Source organism: Schistocerca cancellata, unplaced genomic scaffold (assembly GCF_023864275.1).
Source record: "Schistocerca cancellata isolate TAMUIC-IGC-003103 unplaced genomic scaffold, iqSchCanc2.1 HiC_scaffold_1090, whole genome shotgun sequence".
Taxonomy (NCBI): Eukaryota; Metazoa; Arthropoda; class Insecta; order Orthoptera; family Acrididae; genus Schistocerca; species Schistocerca cancellata.
In genome coordinates, this window is record NW_026047089.1 from 499450 (window position 1) to 516800 (window position 17351).

At 37.5% G+C, this 17351-nt stretch overlaps 1 protein-coding gene across 1 annotated transcript in view; it reads left to right on the forward strand.

Moving 5' to 3' along the window:
* LOC126154488 (isocitrate dehydrogenase [NAD] subunit beta, mitochondrial-like) overlaps window positions 1-17351 on the forward strand; it is a 47119-nt gene that overhangs the window by 10925 nt on the left and 18843 nt on the right. Inside the window, exons 3-7 of the mRNA XM_049916139.1 lie at window positions 186-284; window positions 3359-3475; window positions 5061-5267; window positions 15749-15913; window positions 16023-16232. Of these exons, the coding sequence (XP_049772096.1) occupies window positions 186-284; window positions 3359-3475; window positions 5061-5267; window positions 15749-15913; window positions 16023-16232 (798 nt within the window). The remainder of the gene's footprint in view (window positions 1-185; window positions 285-3358; window positions 3476-5060; window positions 5268-15748; window positions 15914-16022; window positions 16233-17351) is intronic.

Below are 17351 nucleotides of genomic sequence, written 5' to 3' on the forward strand. Positions count from 1 at the left end.
TTTGTATTGTCAGATCATTGTATTGCTAAATTTGTGTTTACTTTAATTACAGTGTGCTACCAAAATAAGTTAGTGAATAGCACTGCTACAAAGTCATATAAAAAGGAATGTTACTTTACATATTCTCCTTTTTTATCTTTCATTTTGTCAGAGTAACATGGAGTAACTTTTGTGGAATATTACAGCAACCAGCAGAAGAAGCTGAACCAAGGACAAAATGTACGCTCATACCAGGAGATGGTGTTGGTCCAGAACTAATGTATTCTGTTCAAGAAGTCTTCAAGGTAAATCTTTTGTTTTCCTTAATTCTCATACTAAAAATTGTGTATATGAGTTCAAAAAATCTTCAGATAGCTTGCGGAGTTACAAAGCAGCGTTACTTAAAAAATGTTGTACATTACTTTAAATTGATCATTGTTCTGATCTGTGATAATAAAATTGTCTGTCTTTAAATTCCTTTATTTATTAGAGAGTAATACATGAAATAACAATCGGTTAAATCAGTTGTTCGCTGAATTCTTTACATTAACATCACTTCCAAAATTTTTTCCACCCAGAGACTCACCTTTGTGGAAAGATGAATGTCTTTGAGAGTAAGGCCTGGACTGTATGGTGTTTACAAGCATTTAGCCATTTTTGTTTCATGTCGTTGTTCTAAGGAAATATATGAATATTAATTCTTTCTTCTTTCCTGCAGTGACTTGTGTAACTCATGATCACATAGCAAAACATTTTTCTTTGGAAACAACTCAAAACATACTCTTAGAACTCCTCAGTATTATAATAATCGTACTTTGTCACCAATCACTGATAATATCTCACACCTATGAAAACAACCTTTATTTAGCTTCGAAGCTTGTGACTGTGCTAACACTCAGTGATCCCTGCTGTCTGTTTCAGTAACTGTGATCATACGGGTATAAAGCAGTCTCATATTAAAGTAAAAGTCGCAAAATTGATAACTGTCAGGGATATGTTAAAGAACTTGTTCCCATCAAAATGCACAATGGGGATTGTGCATATACCAGTTGAATCTCCAAAAGTGTGTTCAGATTACATAGGTTTCTGCCTCTTTTACTGTGGTCATAATGAAAAATAAATTGTTTAAGGTCTGGAGAGCATACAGGAACTCGATTGTTTCCCTGCATTCTATGTGCTGTCCTGGTACAGTTTGATATAGTTATGATAGTGTGAGTGCCACCTTGTTGCTAATAAAACCTGTATTTACTGTTCATTGTGCAACTGGAAGAGAAACTGTAATTAGCAAGAATTATTAGGTGCTTTATTCCAGTTACAGTACCTTCGAAACAAAAGGGTCCAATGAGCTCTCGCGCCCCCCCCCTCCCGGATGGCAAATGACACTACACATTCACTCTAAGTGAAGTCAAAGCTTTTTTTACAGCATGAGTGTGTTATCTTCAACTCAGTACAGCTGACAGTTCCATTGAGTTTGAATTGTGCTTCATTTTACCAGTCCCTTGAAACTATTCACAAAATTTTACTCTATAATATAGGTCATCATAATGTCAATGTTGACCCAACCTTGAAATAAAATAACACAGCTGGCTTATCTGGAGAATTCATAGCACACTACTAGCATTTACATCACTTTCGTGAGACATTTACCTTGAAGTGTTAGTGAAAGCTGAAACAGGTGCAGCACCATAATTGAAGATCTATCACATACAACTGTATAAGGTCACACTGTACACCCTTTTTGCCTACTGTAGACTGGTCTTTGGATGTCGAATGTGTCTTGTAGAAATGTGTTAACTGTGTAGAGAGATCAATCCCATACTCTCATCCCCACAGTCTCTGAACTGCAGCAACTTCCTCAGACTTAAAATTGCACTTAATAATCAGCTTCTGCTCTTCGGATCTCAAATTTACAATCTTCCACCTTGACATTAATCTCCTGCCACTACCAATATTTTGCAGCTAAATTGATGATTCTACTGCCATCTGTTGAGGAAACCTAAAATTACATTTTCCAGAAATGTAACCTTGTAGGTGAGAAAATCAAGAAAGCGCTGGTCCCTGTGTCACGGCACATGTCCATGTGTAATCTGCAATCCGTAATCCGCACACGAATATTGGGAATGCTGTTTTTTTTTTTTTTTTTTTTTTTTTTTTTTTTTTTATTATTATTATTATTATTATTAAATATTTCACTACACTAATTTGCCTGGTGCTTCTTGCAGGCCTTGTGATTTGTTAGCTAATGCCAGATTTGCCATGTAGATGAATTAAGCTGCTGCCTAGAGCGCACAGATTTTGTTGGGCTTTGATTTTTTATGAAAAATTTAAGCATATTGGGTTTTCTGTTGCAGGATTGCATCACAACTAGCATAATACAAAAGCATTATTATCATGGCCATACAAGCACTGTCCATATGCAGCCCCCAGTTACTACGTACTGTAAAAGTCTGTTTCCAATAGAACATTAAAAAAGTTGCCTAAGAGCTCTGTTCAAAAAAGTTATTGAAATGTTTTAAATATATTCTATAGTAAACATCCTTCAAAGTATACACCTGCTATACGCACACACTTATATCCTTAGTGTTTCTACTTTGCCCTACAATCACTGAAAGCTTCTTTTTGAATGTCCTAGAGTCTTAGTAATAAATTCTCCATATTATAAATGATGTTGCAATGCTATCCTTGGTGGAAATATTATTTTTGGAAACCCATAAACAAGCCAGAGGAAGTAGGATGGTTGGGAGGGTGGGTTCATCATATATTAGAATTCAATGTTTTAATTTGTTTGAAATCTCAGGAAACAAATAAACAGTGAATCCATCTTCTTTTGCAAGTTATTTCGCAGACAGCTGCTGGTACAGACCATGTCCTTGATTTTTAGGATGTGTGCCACCGTTTGAGGTTGCCTTTTTAATCAGTGATTATCTTCATTTGATTTACGATTATTTTTGAATGAGGAAAATAGTTTATCTCGGGCATACTGGATGTGTTGTATGCCTAATATATTGGAAGTACTTTTCAGAGTTTGTCCTTAAGTGTTCACTAGGTATCTCAAAATATATCATCAGTCATTACTTCATTTAAGTTTTATTAGTAATTAAGTATTCTAATATTACTGTTTTCAGATCTATTCTTGTTACAAAGTAAAGTTAGCAGCTCCACATAATGTGGAGACTACCTAGATCCTAAATTGACAAAGTACTTAGTAATGGGATGAATCTGAACATGAGTTGTTTTTTAAGCAGGAACTGGTAATCCTGAATAATCTTTGCCAACCGAGACTGCAAAAAACAATAATTTAGCTTCTGTGGTTTATGCATTTGTATGAATTAGGTAGTAAATTGGAGAAATATTGTTAAATTTATTTTTCTGTTGACAGGCGGCTGATGTTCCGATAGATTTTGAAACCTTCTTTTTCTCTGAAGTGCACCATATGATGAGTGCACCACTAGAAGTTGTTTCAAAATCCATTGAAAAGAATGGTATATGCCTTAAGGTAATCACTCAACCTCAGTCTCATGTTACTGCTGTTTTCTAATTTAAGATGCTTTATTTTCATACTTACAAAGCTGCTTTGTGAATTTAAATTAATCGGCAAAGGTTTGGTATTAAACATCACTTATACTCCAAATTTTGTATTGTGTTGAAAAATTGAGAGATACCGTCCTTATTGTGTAACGGGAAATATTACTTCCAAAGGCTTAATTTAACAAGTCATTGTCAAAGATAAAAATGAATCATTAATTTTTGCGTTACAGGGATATCGTGCAATTTTTCAATGGAAAATATGTGTCCACAGTAAAACTTTCAGATAACACAATAGTTATATGTGGAAGATCCTGGAAATAGTAGAAGTCATCTTCTTAAATGCTTTTCAGATGCAATACACAGTAACTGGATTGAAGATTGAAATCATGTGCTAGAAACATCATTTGGATAATGAATTAAGAATTCAAAAATTAAATTGGTAATACAGATTTTTGGATCTTTGTTTATAGTGTAAGCCTGCTATATGATGAGCTTGTTTGAGTTGTTACTTTGGTATGTCTGTGGGATATTTTTCTATGCAACAATTGTGAAATATCAATTTTTAAAAATGAAACATTTTTTCAGTGCTGACCATAGTGATTTTCAGTCTAAATGTGAGTGCATTAATCCGTCAAGCCAGGAACCAGGGTATGCACATGTGTACCATGAGTGTTTGCACTGGCAGTAACCTGACAGTGTACTAACCAGTTGCAGAATCACAATAAAAGTGTATTGCTGTGCCATTGATTGATAATGGATGTCACTGCTTTGCTAGCTAAATTTAGGAATATCTGTGCTCACATACTATTCAAATCTTTGTGTGGAATACTATTTGTTAGAAATTGTGCACTACAAAATGTCTCAAAGAAAGAGAAAAATATGCACAGCGACACATGAAAATATTTAGCAGAGTAGAAAATGTTTCAGCACACTGTGCATTTATTGGTTATCAAGTTGTTGTAATGGCAAGGGTGTGTGCGCATATAAATTTCAAGCTTTGTCTCATAACAGAACTGCTGGGAACTGACTGGATGAGATTGTGGTGTAGTACTTTGTTTCAAAGTATGACACACTGAAAGATCATTTTAAGTGATTACGTGTGTTTTAAACATCAGAAAGTTGTTAACAATCTCTGAGAATTTCATCAACTTTTGGCAAATAATTCCTGCAATAAAGCAGTTTAAGTAAAATACAGCATTTCTGTACCAGCTGGTTGTATAAACTACTGCTATGAGGCTTGTTGCGTGCACGAGTACTGTCAGCTTGAAGGGTTAAAATGTTCAAGCATGCCCCATATCTGACACATGCATATACCACATCCTTCCTAGATAATTTCAAAATTTATGGAAGGGCTACATGTTTAAATACTTCATTACTCTTACTCAAATTTTCATCTATGGAGGTGGTGTGAAACAACTTTTTAGCGTCACTAGTGAGGACTTAGTTCACTTACACTCTAATGCTGCATTAAATATCTTATTGTTCATAATCTACCTGTATTTAATAATGTGGCTCCAAAAAAAAAAAATTGTTTAGATATTTTTGCACTGTAGGGGATCTTAGCAACACCAGACTACAGCCGCACTGGTGAACTGCAGACTCTGAATATGAAACTGAGGCGTTCTTTAGATCTGTATGCTAATGTTGTCCATGTAAAGTCACTGCCGGGAGTGAAGTGTAGACATGATGGGATTGATGCTGTCATTATCAGAGAGCAGACAGAAGGAGAATATTCTGCCTTGGAACATGAAAGTGTGAAAGTAAGTATTTCTCCTTTTTCTAAAAAAAACTCGCATTGCATGCTTGTTATAATAACTGATCAGGTATTGCTTTACTTGTATCAGATGACTGGTGTGCTAGTGCAAATTATCATTTCAGAATATGCAATGTAAAAAATGCAGTTTTTAATATATTGGTGTTATGGGCTTCAAATAATGGAAACTTGTGATCTTATATGGTCATGTGATGTGTGTTTTGACATGAAAGAAATGCAGCTGCTTTGGGGGGGGGGGGGGAGGGAGGGAGGGAGAGGGGGAGAGAGAGAGAGAGAGAGAGAGAGAGAGAGAGTGAGAGAGAGAGAGAGAGAGAGAGAGAGAGAGAGAGAGGGGGGGGGGGGGGGGTAAGTTTCGAATTAATGTTCCATTTTCCATTAAATTTGGGTGTTGACAGGGATAATCCCTCAAATATGAGAAATTATTCTAACAAACAATGGAAACTCCAGGTAGGAATATCAACAGTATAGGAAAAGATAGATTCCGTGAAGATGATACACGTAAGTTGCAGACAGGCACAATTAAGGCACTTATGCATAAGCTTTTGGCCATGGCCTTCATCAGAGAAAGAGAAACATACACCATTCATTCACACAAGCAAGCACACCTCATGCCCAACAGACCATCCATACTGCAGGTGTTGGCTGCCGTGTGTGTGTGAGGTGTGCTTGCTTATGTGAATGAACGTCGTATGTTTCTCTTTTTCCAATGAAGGCTGCAGCCAAAAGCTTATGTATAAGTGTCTTTCGGTTGTACCCATCTGCAAATTATTCTAACACATCTTTTGGTAAATACAAATAATGACTGTATACTTTAAGCGTGGAAACTCTTCGAGACAGCATGAACCCAGAAGAAAGTTGCAAATAAACATCAGCACAACAAATTCTAATGTATACTATTTTAAAAAGTTATCCTGTGGAATACTTTGCACATTTCCCAGAACAAACTCTAGCTGAAGCAGTTTTGCCAAGCTTGGCCACAGATGCGATTATATGACTCTTCCATAAGATTAGTGGTATATTTCTTATATTGTTACAAAACTAGCCTTAAGTACTTGTCACCAAACCATTGTTTCGATGCCATTTCTGGTGGCATACCACATGTGAAAACATTTGTAATATTATTATTATTATTTTTCTATCGAACATCATGATGAGTATGCTTCCCTCACTGAAAACACATTACTGTTGCTGGAACTTGTTGTGCAATACAACAGAGACCTAATATTTTTTGTTTGAGTTAATGTAGGGGTTCCCACTTTTTATGTCTCCCTCCCTTAATTGTATAGCTTTCGCTCCACATGATGAACTGTGCCTCCAGCAAATAATTTTATCTTTTCAGTGGTGTCAGTTATGATATCAGTTGAGGCTCAGCGCCCTGAAATGATGTGGCTGTGTGTGTGTGTGTGTGTGTGTGTGTGTGTGTGTGTGTGTGTGTGGGGCGGGGGGGGGGGGGGGGGGTGGTGTTCTGAATCTGGAGGAGGACTGTGTCTGATAGCTTAGTTTACTTTAAAATGTACCCGTCTGTTGTTCAACATCTGCTCTATGTGGTGAGCAGCAACTATCCTCATAGGTGGTGTTGTTATTCCATCTTGAATTTACCAATCTTTATTATCTTGTCAATAGTTTCTAATATTTACTATTATGATCTTTGCTGTCCTCTTAATTGCTCATATTGAATGTTTTGTACCTAGTTAGATACTACTATGGTCAGCTTATAATTACTTCATAGTTGACACTTCACTCATTGGGCCTGGTTTCCTCTAATCAGAGCACTCAGCATCATGCCTGAACTGTTCACTGTTGCCAAACTACCACATCAGATGGGCAGTTCACTTCCAATTCCTTGTCCAGCTTTCTTTCTTGATGTATTTGGATTCCCTATCATGGGTCTGGCACTTTTGATTCATATTTCATCACACATTATAACGCCCGCACGCGCGCGCATCCACACACACACACACACACACACACACACACACACACACACACACACACACACACACTCTCTGATGAAATATGCATGTCTCGTATACGGCACTAACAAAATGCTAATGGATACTTTCCACACAAGACAGGATTCAGCATTGCATACATAGTTATTATTGTAATCATAGAGAATTGCTGGCATTAAATAAGATTTGCATGTCATTGCACAAAGACAAATTTTTGAAGGCTGCAGTTCATCATTGTGGCTGTGTCACCACATTCATAACTACTTAACCAAGTGTAGTGACTCGTGCAATGGTTAAAGTATAATTCTAATGTGTAGAAGTTCGTAGGTTCAGATCTTTTCAGATGTAGCAAAATTCTTTTTATTTCTTAATCTGATCAAAAGAGTTTATTATATTTATTCAATTAATTGGTTTAAATGTAATTTTTTTATTTCCAGTAATTTTTCCCATCATTTTTGTCATCATATTGATTCTTTTATTTGCTCCTGTTTTTCTTCCAATCATTCTTTTTTTCATTTGGAATCTGCGCATGTCAACCTATAATCTGCAACCAAGGACCAACAAGCTCTGCTCATCAATTAATAATACAGCATCTCGTGTAGGCAGTGTGAGATAGTTTCAGGTGCCAACAATATCCAGAAATTACAGTTTGCTTTTAGCACTGAAACTCATTTTTTTTCTGCCCTGAGGTTGCTAGTAGAGATTAGCTTTAATCATCATGAAGAAAGTGATCATGATTTTAGTTCAGCTGCAACCTCCATTTTCTCGGATACATTACACATCACAAGATTGTGATTAGCTTAATTCAGGGCTGCAAAACACTTCATCCGCCAAAGTTTAGTCATTGGTTACTTAAAATCTGCTGTCAACAAAGTGTATCACATTTCCAACATACCTCACAGCGGCCCCTTCCAACATTGCTCCACGTTAAACGTTAACAGCATTTGTGAAGTGACCTGCCATGTTTGTGTGTCACCTGTAACTGAGCGGTAGCCAGCAGCTGATGCGGCAACTCAGTAGCTGCAACTGAAAATGTCATCAACTATCAAGTAATTTTACTTGGACAGAACTTTCATGTGTTATTAATACATAATGTACAATGTCTGTATAATATGGACCAATAGTTTTTATACCTACCACCACGGGGAAGTTAAAATGCCGCCTAAGCAGCTGTGATCCATAAGGTTCATTTGTGTGTGCGTGTGCGTGCGTGCGTGTGTGCGCATGCGTACATCGGCAGGTGTAAAAATTGGCATAACAGCTGACAGTTGCGGAGATCTTGACTGTTTTACACAGAGATCCAGAATCGGAAATGGTACAGATGAAAGTATGAGTGATGATTCAGATATGTCTGCATTTCAGTTACTTGCCAAATGAGTAGTTTATTCCTGATGTTTAGGGTATGAGCTGTTTTGACTGCTTAATCTCTGTTTCTATCTTTATAGTTCTGATGCAAGCATTCTTTCTCTATTTAAATCATAGTGCAGACCATCAGTCACCATCTGTAGTACTGCTTGTGTACATACATCAATGCAAAGTGAGCAAGATTGGTCAGGACTAGATGATTAGTTACAACTGTCAGTTGTCCAGGAGGAAGGGGACGCAGCATCACATTTATCAGATGCCAGTACGGAGTTTCAGTTAGAAGTGTAATCAAAGTATCTGAATGTCTATTAGTGAACTTTAATACAGGGTGTGTCCAACCTTCACTGTTATGATGGCTTGAATTCTGCTGAGGACACTTTCAGTGAAGTCTCTGAATGTTTGTGGACAAATGGCAGCCCATTCCAGTGCTTCTTCCTCAAGATCCAAAATTAGAGAAGGTAGCGATGTTCAAAGTTAAGGTCTGGAGCGAAGCCAGCTTTCTAACTCACCCCAAACTTGTTACGGGACTCCAGGGAGGCCAGCCCATTTCAGGAATGGTATTGCCCACAAACCATTCTCTCACAGATGCTGCTTTATGCCAGGAAGCATCATTATGCCGATACAGTCAGTCATGGTCTCTGAACTATTCTTCTACTGCATGCAGTACACATTGCTGTACACACTGGACTCGCATTCGGGAGGATGACGGTTCAATCTCGTCTCCGGCCATCCTGATTTAGGTTTTCTGTGATTTCCCTAAATCGCTTCAGGCAAATGCCGGGATGGTTCCTCTGACAGGGCACGGCCGATTTCTTTCCCCCATCCTTCCCTCGCCCGAGCTTGCGCTCCATCCCTAATGACCTCGTTGTCGACGGGACGTTAAACACTAATCTCCTCCTCTCCCATTGCTGTAAAATGTGTTCATATCCTTCCAAATTTGTAATTTTATTAATGCAATAAGAGGACCACACCCTAACGGTGAAAACCACTTCCGTACCATACACTGCCTCCTCTGTACTTTACTACTGGCATTACACATGATGGCAAATAACGTTCTTCAGGCATTCGCATAACCCAAACCCTTTTGTCAGATTGCCACAGGGTTCCATGTCAAAACACACACATCGCATAATCATATAGGATCACATGTTTCATCATTTGAAGCCCCTAATACCAATATATTTAAAACTACATTTATTATAGTTCATATTCTGAAATCATTATCCAGTCATCCAATGCCCAGTGTCATTGCTCTTTACACCACCTCAAGCATCACGTAGTACTGACTGTGGAAATGTGTGGCTTACGAGGAGTTGCTCAATTGTTGAACCCTTTATAACTCTATGCATAGAGTCATTGTACAAACTGGCTGCTGGTAGCTCTTTGGAACTCAGGAGAGATTTCTTCCTCTAATTGCATGTTGCTTTTTTCCAGCCAAACTTCACAATGCTCGATGGCCAATGTCCGTTGGTACATAAGATCTGTCTGGTCTTATATTGGATTTGTTACTCTGGTGACATCCAATGAGTACTTCACATTAAAAGTCATTGAGATCTGCTGACCAACCTATTCTGCTGTTACTGCTTCTCTAATAATGACTCAATACTCACCAGCTTCTTTTAATACTGGTGTGTGTGTGTGTGTGTGTGTGTGTGTGTGTGTGTGTGTGTGTGTCGTGACATTCAGTGGTTAATTCCATGTTCTGTAGGGGTGTTAAAGGTCTTTTGATCAGATAGTTCAGTTTACTCATTTCTTTGACAGCTGTGTGATAATGCTCATCAAAAGTGAAACAAATCGTTGTGCTAGGAACACAGTTGCAACAATGAGACATAAAGAAATTAAAAAAGAACTGTGTAGCGCATAAGTGATCTGCTGCGAACTTACTTAAATTTTTGGTGTTTCAGTGTTATTTTCATACATATGGTCTCAAATCGCCAAAACTCTTAAGAATATTTACCAAAAGATCCATTTTTAGTCAGGATTTGTGAGTAATGTACTGAGTTGCAATCGCTTTGGGCTATAATGTCTGTACAATATCTAAATGACAGTGCTACACAGATTAGCAGGAAAGGCAAAGAAAAGCATGACCTACTTCATAAAATGAGGCCTTTCTTTGATTTCTTTGTATGCAAATGTAGTTTTCATCCTAACAGGGATTTTATAATAGTTAAGGCAATTTGGCCTCTTCATGGGTGGGTTGGTTGGTTTTAGGATATTTATGAAAAAGAAACAACATAAATATAGGATAAAGTTGTATGCTCTCAGAGATTCAACTGCAGGATCCATACTAAAGTGTGATGGGAACACAGGTTCTGCTGCAGGTGTCAACAATAGTATCTAGCATCTTGTATACAGAGTAATTTTGCAAATGGCATGTATAAAAATGGATGGATATGGATTGGATGGTTTCTAATCCAGCCAATCTCGTTTGGATGTTTTGTGGGGAAAATAAAATTCTTGGAGTGGGAAGAGTAATGAAAAACAAGAAAGGTTTGCCACCTCTGTTCAGAATGCTGAGGCGGTGGAGGGGGGGGGGGGGGGGCATTGAAATGAAATAACATCAATTGGCATTGAAGTGGAAGTCAAAATTTGGTTTTTGTTTGTTATACAAGTAGTGAGGCTACTAGCACCGCAGTTTGAGAGGACCAATGGAGGAATAGCTGGAGAAATAATAAACCCTGTTGTTGTCATTGATTGTAATGAGAACAAAACTAGTATTGACTGAGCAGAGTGATTTAACTAATTTAATTCCTTCGTCACCTTTTTATTTTAGTTACTTTGAATAATTGTCTTATTTCTTTTTATTGCACCTTTTTTCCACAGTCGCAGTTACACAAGTAAGATATGTAATTTGTGACTGTAATAAAAGTCGTATTTCGATCATATTTTGTTTTTCACTTTATTTTAAAGTATCTTCAGTGGTTGCTATATAAATGTCTTTGCTTACAAATCTGTTTGTCAAGAGTGTACCCAGTTCTCACATTATACATTATACTACTATTAAATAATATTAAATTACAAATATTACTCATAATTTTTTACTTCCTACTTCATTCCTAATGTTCTTCCACACACAGATGCCCGATTTTTTTGGTATTGGACACCACTGATGTTGGATATATTTTGGTTTTCAACTTGTGTAGATGCACTAACACCTCATGTACTTTGTTTTGATGTTAGAAGATGGTATTGTCTTTTGTTTTCTGTGGTTGTGGAAGCATCTGCTATTACGTGTTATTGATGACAGAAAAAAAAATGCTCTTAAGGTATGTACAAAACCTAATGCTGCAAAACTCCAGAGGGAGCCAAAACTTCATAAAGCAAACATACTGGTGAGACCAGTTGTCAATTACGGAAAAGAACCAACACATGTTAAACACACACACACACACACACACACACACACACACACACACACAACTGCACAAAACACAAAACGGTGAAGAATCCAGAGGAAGTAATAAAGCCCATAAAAGATACATATATATTCTATGCACAGCTATGTTGCTATCATTTGATGGAGAAACCGTGGACTCCACAATCCCAGTTAAAGAAAAAATCAAGATAAAAGAACAAGATACAGATACTTACACAAGTTACCACAGAAATACATTTGGAGATAAGCACACTTCTGCACCTTGTAACTGACCAAAATCAAATTGAGTGAAGATTACACTTAAGAGGAAGGACTGCTTATGGGATCCTCCATTTCAGGAAAGTTAACTGATATGTTCATAAACAGAATAGGAGAAAAAGAACATTCTAGAAAATAATACCATGAAAATACAATGTACTATACTGATGGAGATGCATGCTTGATACATGAACCAGAATGAAGATAGAACATTACCCACAAGGGTAAACACACTACACAAAAACATAAGTTTCATTTTAGAGAAAGAGCAACCAGAGTAAAAAAAAAAACTTCCTTGATATATTTATAGCAAAGAAAAATAATCAACATTCTGTCAGATGCACAGGAAAAATAACCATATGTAAACATTTTATGAACCTTTGAATGATGTTCAAAGTCAAATACAACAAATGAGGTGCTGGTTGAGAGTTTAAAGTTCAGTGTTTAAGTTAGAATTTTAGATGAGATTTGTTTGGTGGATTATGGAGGCTGTGCAGTATACTGTTTGTGTGGCCTTGACATATTTCTATCTCCTGTATCTGTAGGTGTATAAAAGTTTCAACAATTTTTCAGTCTAAAAAATTTCTCAATAGAGGATCCTTCGCATATCAGGAGAGAGAATGTGCGTTCTCAGTTAGCACCCCATTCGCCATAGATGATTTCGGGCATCATTCAAAATTGCATCAAATGTTTAGAATCTTGTCTCAAAGCTTTTGACCCCAACCCCACAAAAAAATATATTTTCAAGTTTTGTTTAGAAATGTGTTCTCGAAATGTCCTGAATTTAGTACTGTGTTTGAAGGAAGCCATTTTAACTGTCAAATGTCACACCAACACAACTTTGTAGGCATGAAAGACCTAGTTATTGAAGAGATGAAATTTTTGACACCTCTTTTTACTTCCTAGTGTCTTCCTCGAAATTTCAAAACGTGCTGGTCATCTTCTTACGCCATTTGTCCATTTCCCACTCTTCGTTTGGCTACAAAAATTCAGGTCAAAACCATGGTGTAATTTTCCCTCAAATCACTAATTAAGTTTTTCTTCATCACCCAGATTACTTTCAGACAGTTAAATGTTTTTTGCAAAACTAGACCTCATGCAGGTGAATGTGATTCTCCATTTTGACAATGCAAATTAAGACAAAAAGTGTTTTCTTCCTTGTAACTTCCATTTCTCTTATGGTTGGAATGAGAAATATTTTGTTCAATAATTGGAAAACACAGTATTGGTAATGATGAATGCTTAGCAATGAGAGATGAAGGGTACTGGTTGTACTAGAATACATTGTCTTGTGCAATACAACTAATAAAAGTTTCTGTTGTGTGTTACTTTCTGTGGATCACAAAAGGTATTCAAGTATGATGTGATGTGATGGTAAAGACTTAAAGGGTTTCCCACTACCCCCTGCTCCGCACTGTGCCTGTGGGTGCGTAGAGGATATTTTGAGCATCCAAATATATCTACTAAAAATATGGAGTAGAATAACTTCACAGCTATCTCAATCCTGCATTTACATTCCATAATACACTAATACACTTTAATTATCTCGGAAAGTTACCATTTAGATCAACTGTGAAAGAATCCCTTGACTATTGTCTTCAAAACTATATTAACATAAAAATATGTCCCAAGTAAAAGGCAGTAGATGGCAACACATGACAAGAAGATCAAGCAGTAAACTATATAATAGGTAGAACACTTTAAAATGAGTGCTTCTCAGTTCAGAATTTTACATCTGATGTAAAAGCATATAACCCCCTGTTTTCGACGTCTTGCTTGTCTCTCTCTACTCTACCTAATCAGAAGAACTGAGTGAGATTGCACATAAGGCAATGACAGCAACAGCACATGTGGGCGGTGTGGATCATTGGCACATGGCACCCATGTGGATGTGATATGGACTGAGCAGAGACTATTGGCTACAACAGTGGGGTTTGGTATTGCCTCCAGTGTTGAACTCCAAACCCTCAGTCTGGGCAGCCACTGGTGAACTGTGCAGATGAATGGGTGGCAGGCACCAACTGTATACTTACTACTTGTGCGCTCTTCATCCTTTACAGGCAAGTGTTGCAAGGGTGCAGAAGTGACACACATTCATTGCATTATTTGTGTGCCACATGGTTGTGGGCAGTGTTGGTGTCAGCTGGATCTAGGGTGGCAACTCTCAAGCAGTAACGCATGAACTGTGCAGTTTACTGTGGGCCCCAATGCTGCAAAACAAATGTGCGTATGTGGCACGCTCCTGCCTCTAATGGTGATGCATTGCAGTAGTCGGTTTGCAGTGAATAACAGTGGTGATCTTTTCTCACCACCCACACTGCATTGTATGTGTACCAAAGTTTTGTGGCCTTCCTTTGGACTGGAGGATGGGGGGGTCACAACTTATGACATCAATTTTGTACAAAATGGAACCTGGTCGAGGATGAGTGTTGAAAGGGAGTGTCAAAATAAGAGAGTAACACTTACACACTCATTCTAACAGTACAAAGTACAGATGGGCTCACCTGTGGCAGGAGTAGAGGATTTCTGCCAGTCAGGCTGATCAAATAAAATAAAGGAAATAGGAAGCGTGAGAGGAAGCAGTTCACATTCAAAGTTGGCTGGTGGACAGTCCCAAAGAACATAGCCAGAGGCAGATTGCCTAAGCCATCTTCCTCTATTAAAAAGACAAGAGACAAGTGAGACCAATGCTCTATCTGAAGGCCAAAGTACAAGAGAGAATTTCAACTGTGCTCTGTCCTGCGAGATGTTCCAGCAACCACACGACTAATTTCCCCATATTCTCTGTTGGTCGTCTGAGTGGCATTCTTAGTTGGTAGTTTTGTCAGCAAAGGTAGAAAGTGTGTTGTGATGCTGATGACACAGGTTCTGTCAGACATGTCGCCACTGTGGGAACTTAAAACTGAAAGTGTGGAAGCCACACCCGATGCATTCAAAATAAAATTTTATGTCTTAAAATATGCTCAGACTATCCTGTCAGTTACTTTTTGCTTAGAAATTGATAGTTAAATTTTTGTACTTACCAGTTCTGATATTACCTGTGATTGTAATAACATTTGTTGTACTTGGTTTATAAAAGTGAATTGTATGAACAGTCCTTGTTCAATCTGCTGTCATGTACATCTTCATATAAACTATTTTTTCAAGTGCTGTTTTATTATTATTATTATTATTTTGTTCACTTTAATATATTATCATTAACATAGCTTCTTGCTTGCTCTGTGGTTTCTTAGTCGTCAGAATACATGTTGTTGTGGTGTTGTACTGTCCTGTTGAAACTTAGAGTTCCAGTGAAAGGAAAAGATTTGAAGATATAACTGTGCAGCCTGTTTTGTATGCCGATGTGGGCAAGAATCTAGATGAGCTTTCATATTAATGTGTCCAATGCCTGCATATCATTTAATGTTGTATATGAGGTCCCTCTCTCTCCCAGGTCTATTCATCCCTCAACATTCAGTGGCCAATTTCCTTAAAGTGAAAAATCTGCTAATTTACTGTTATGATTTCCAAACACAGGGTGTCGTTGAATGCTTGAAGATCATTACAAGAGAAAAATCAATGCGCATTGCCAAGTTTGCTTTTGATTATGCAACAAAAAATAAGCGAAAGAAAGTAACTGCAGTCCATAAGGCCAATATTATGAAACTTGGTGATGGCCTGTTCCTTGAGAGCTGTAAAAAGGTAAGAAAAACATTGACTTGTCTTAAAAGTAGTCAGTTTGTTTGCTGGCTCTGTTACAGTATCTGCATGTCATTGTGAATTTCAAGATGATTCATATATTTTGTTTCAGATGGCAAAACTGTATCCAAAGATTGAATTTGAGACAATGATAGTTGATAACTGCACAATGCAAATGGTGTCCAACCCAAAACAGTTTGATGTGATGGTTACTCCAAACTTGTATGGTAGTATTGTGGACAACTTGGCCTCTGGCTTAGTGGGTGGTGCAGGTGTTGTTGCTGGTGCAAGTTACAGTGCCAATTGTGTTGTCTTTGAGCCTGTAAGTATATTTCAAATGATATTATTATAGTAATAAAAATATTTTCAAGTTTTGTGTTCTTTAAACAATAGGTCATACAGTTCATCAAGCTCAGTGCTTGGTTCATTTATTGTGTTAATCTCTCTGCTCTTGTTCCTTCAAGCCACATTTCTGAATCTGACTTAATTTTGCAGCGGTCACATCTTTGTTTTCCACTTCAAATAAAGCATGATTGAGAACTCACCTCAGTTACTTCAGCCACAAAATAAGAGTAGAAATTCTGGCATTGAGTATGTACAACTGAGTAAATATGATTTATTCATCTTATTAAAGACAATTTTGAAGTCATTTTATTTGATATTTAGGAGATATGTTAAGATCAGCTATAACAACATTTTAGAAAATACAAAAGTTTACATATATTTCTGAGATACAGATTCACAAATACTTACTGTAGTTTTCAGCAGGGTGAGTGCGCCCCCCCCCCTCCCCCTCCTGCAATAGCTGTGTTTTACACTATGTGACATAGCAGGTAGCATCACTGGCTAGCATGCTGCTGGTCACCAGTTCCGATCCAACCACCCACACTTATTTTGTATTTGTCATTTTTGTAGGGTTCCCAAAATTAATTTTGTTTGTTTGTATATTCTGGAATATTCTATGTTTATAAATAGTTGCACGGTCCATTCAGAAATTCATTTCTGTTGTGGGTATGCATTGGTGTTAGTAATAAGTGTGCTTTCAGTGCTCAACTTTGTAGTTCCTTGATGGTCCTGCTGTTAGATTTGGGCTCAATTCTGGTTATGACGTAATATTGTTTGGTGGGGACACTGAATATTTCACCACTGTGGATCTAATTGGGCAACATGAAAGCCTTCACCTACACAGACTGGAACTCGAATACAACCAGCACATTCTTCCTACAGCCAGTATTTTCAAGAGACCAGTGGTTTAGAAAAAACAGCAAATCAGACATCATCAGTGTTTTTCGAAGACATCGGTCGGAACCCGACAGAATGGCTGAAACGATTTGACTGATTAACCAAATCCAATAGGTGAGATGACATGATGTGTTGGCAAATGTGTGTACTTTTACTTGAATGGCACAGTCCAGCTGTGGTTTGACAGCAACAAAGAGAA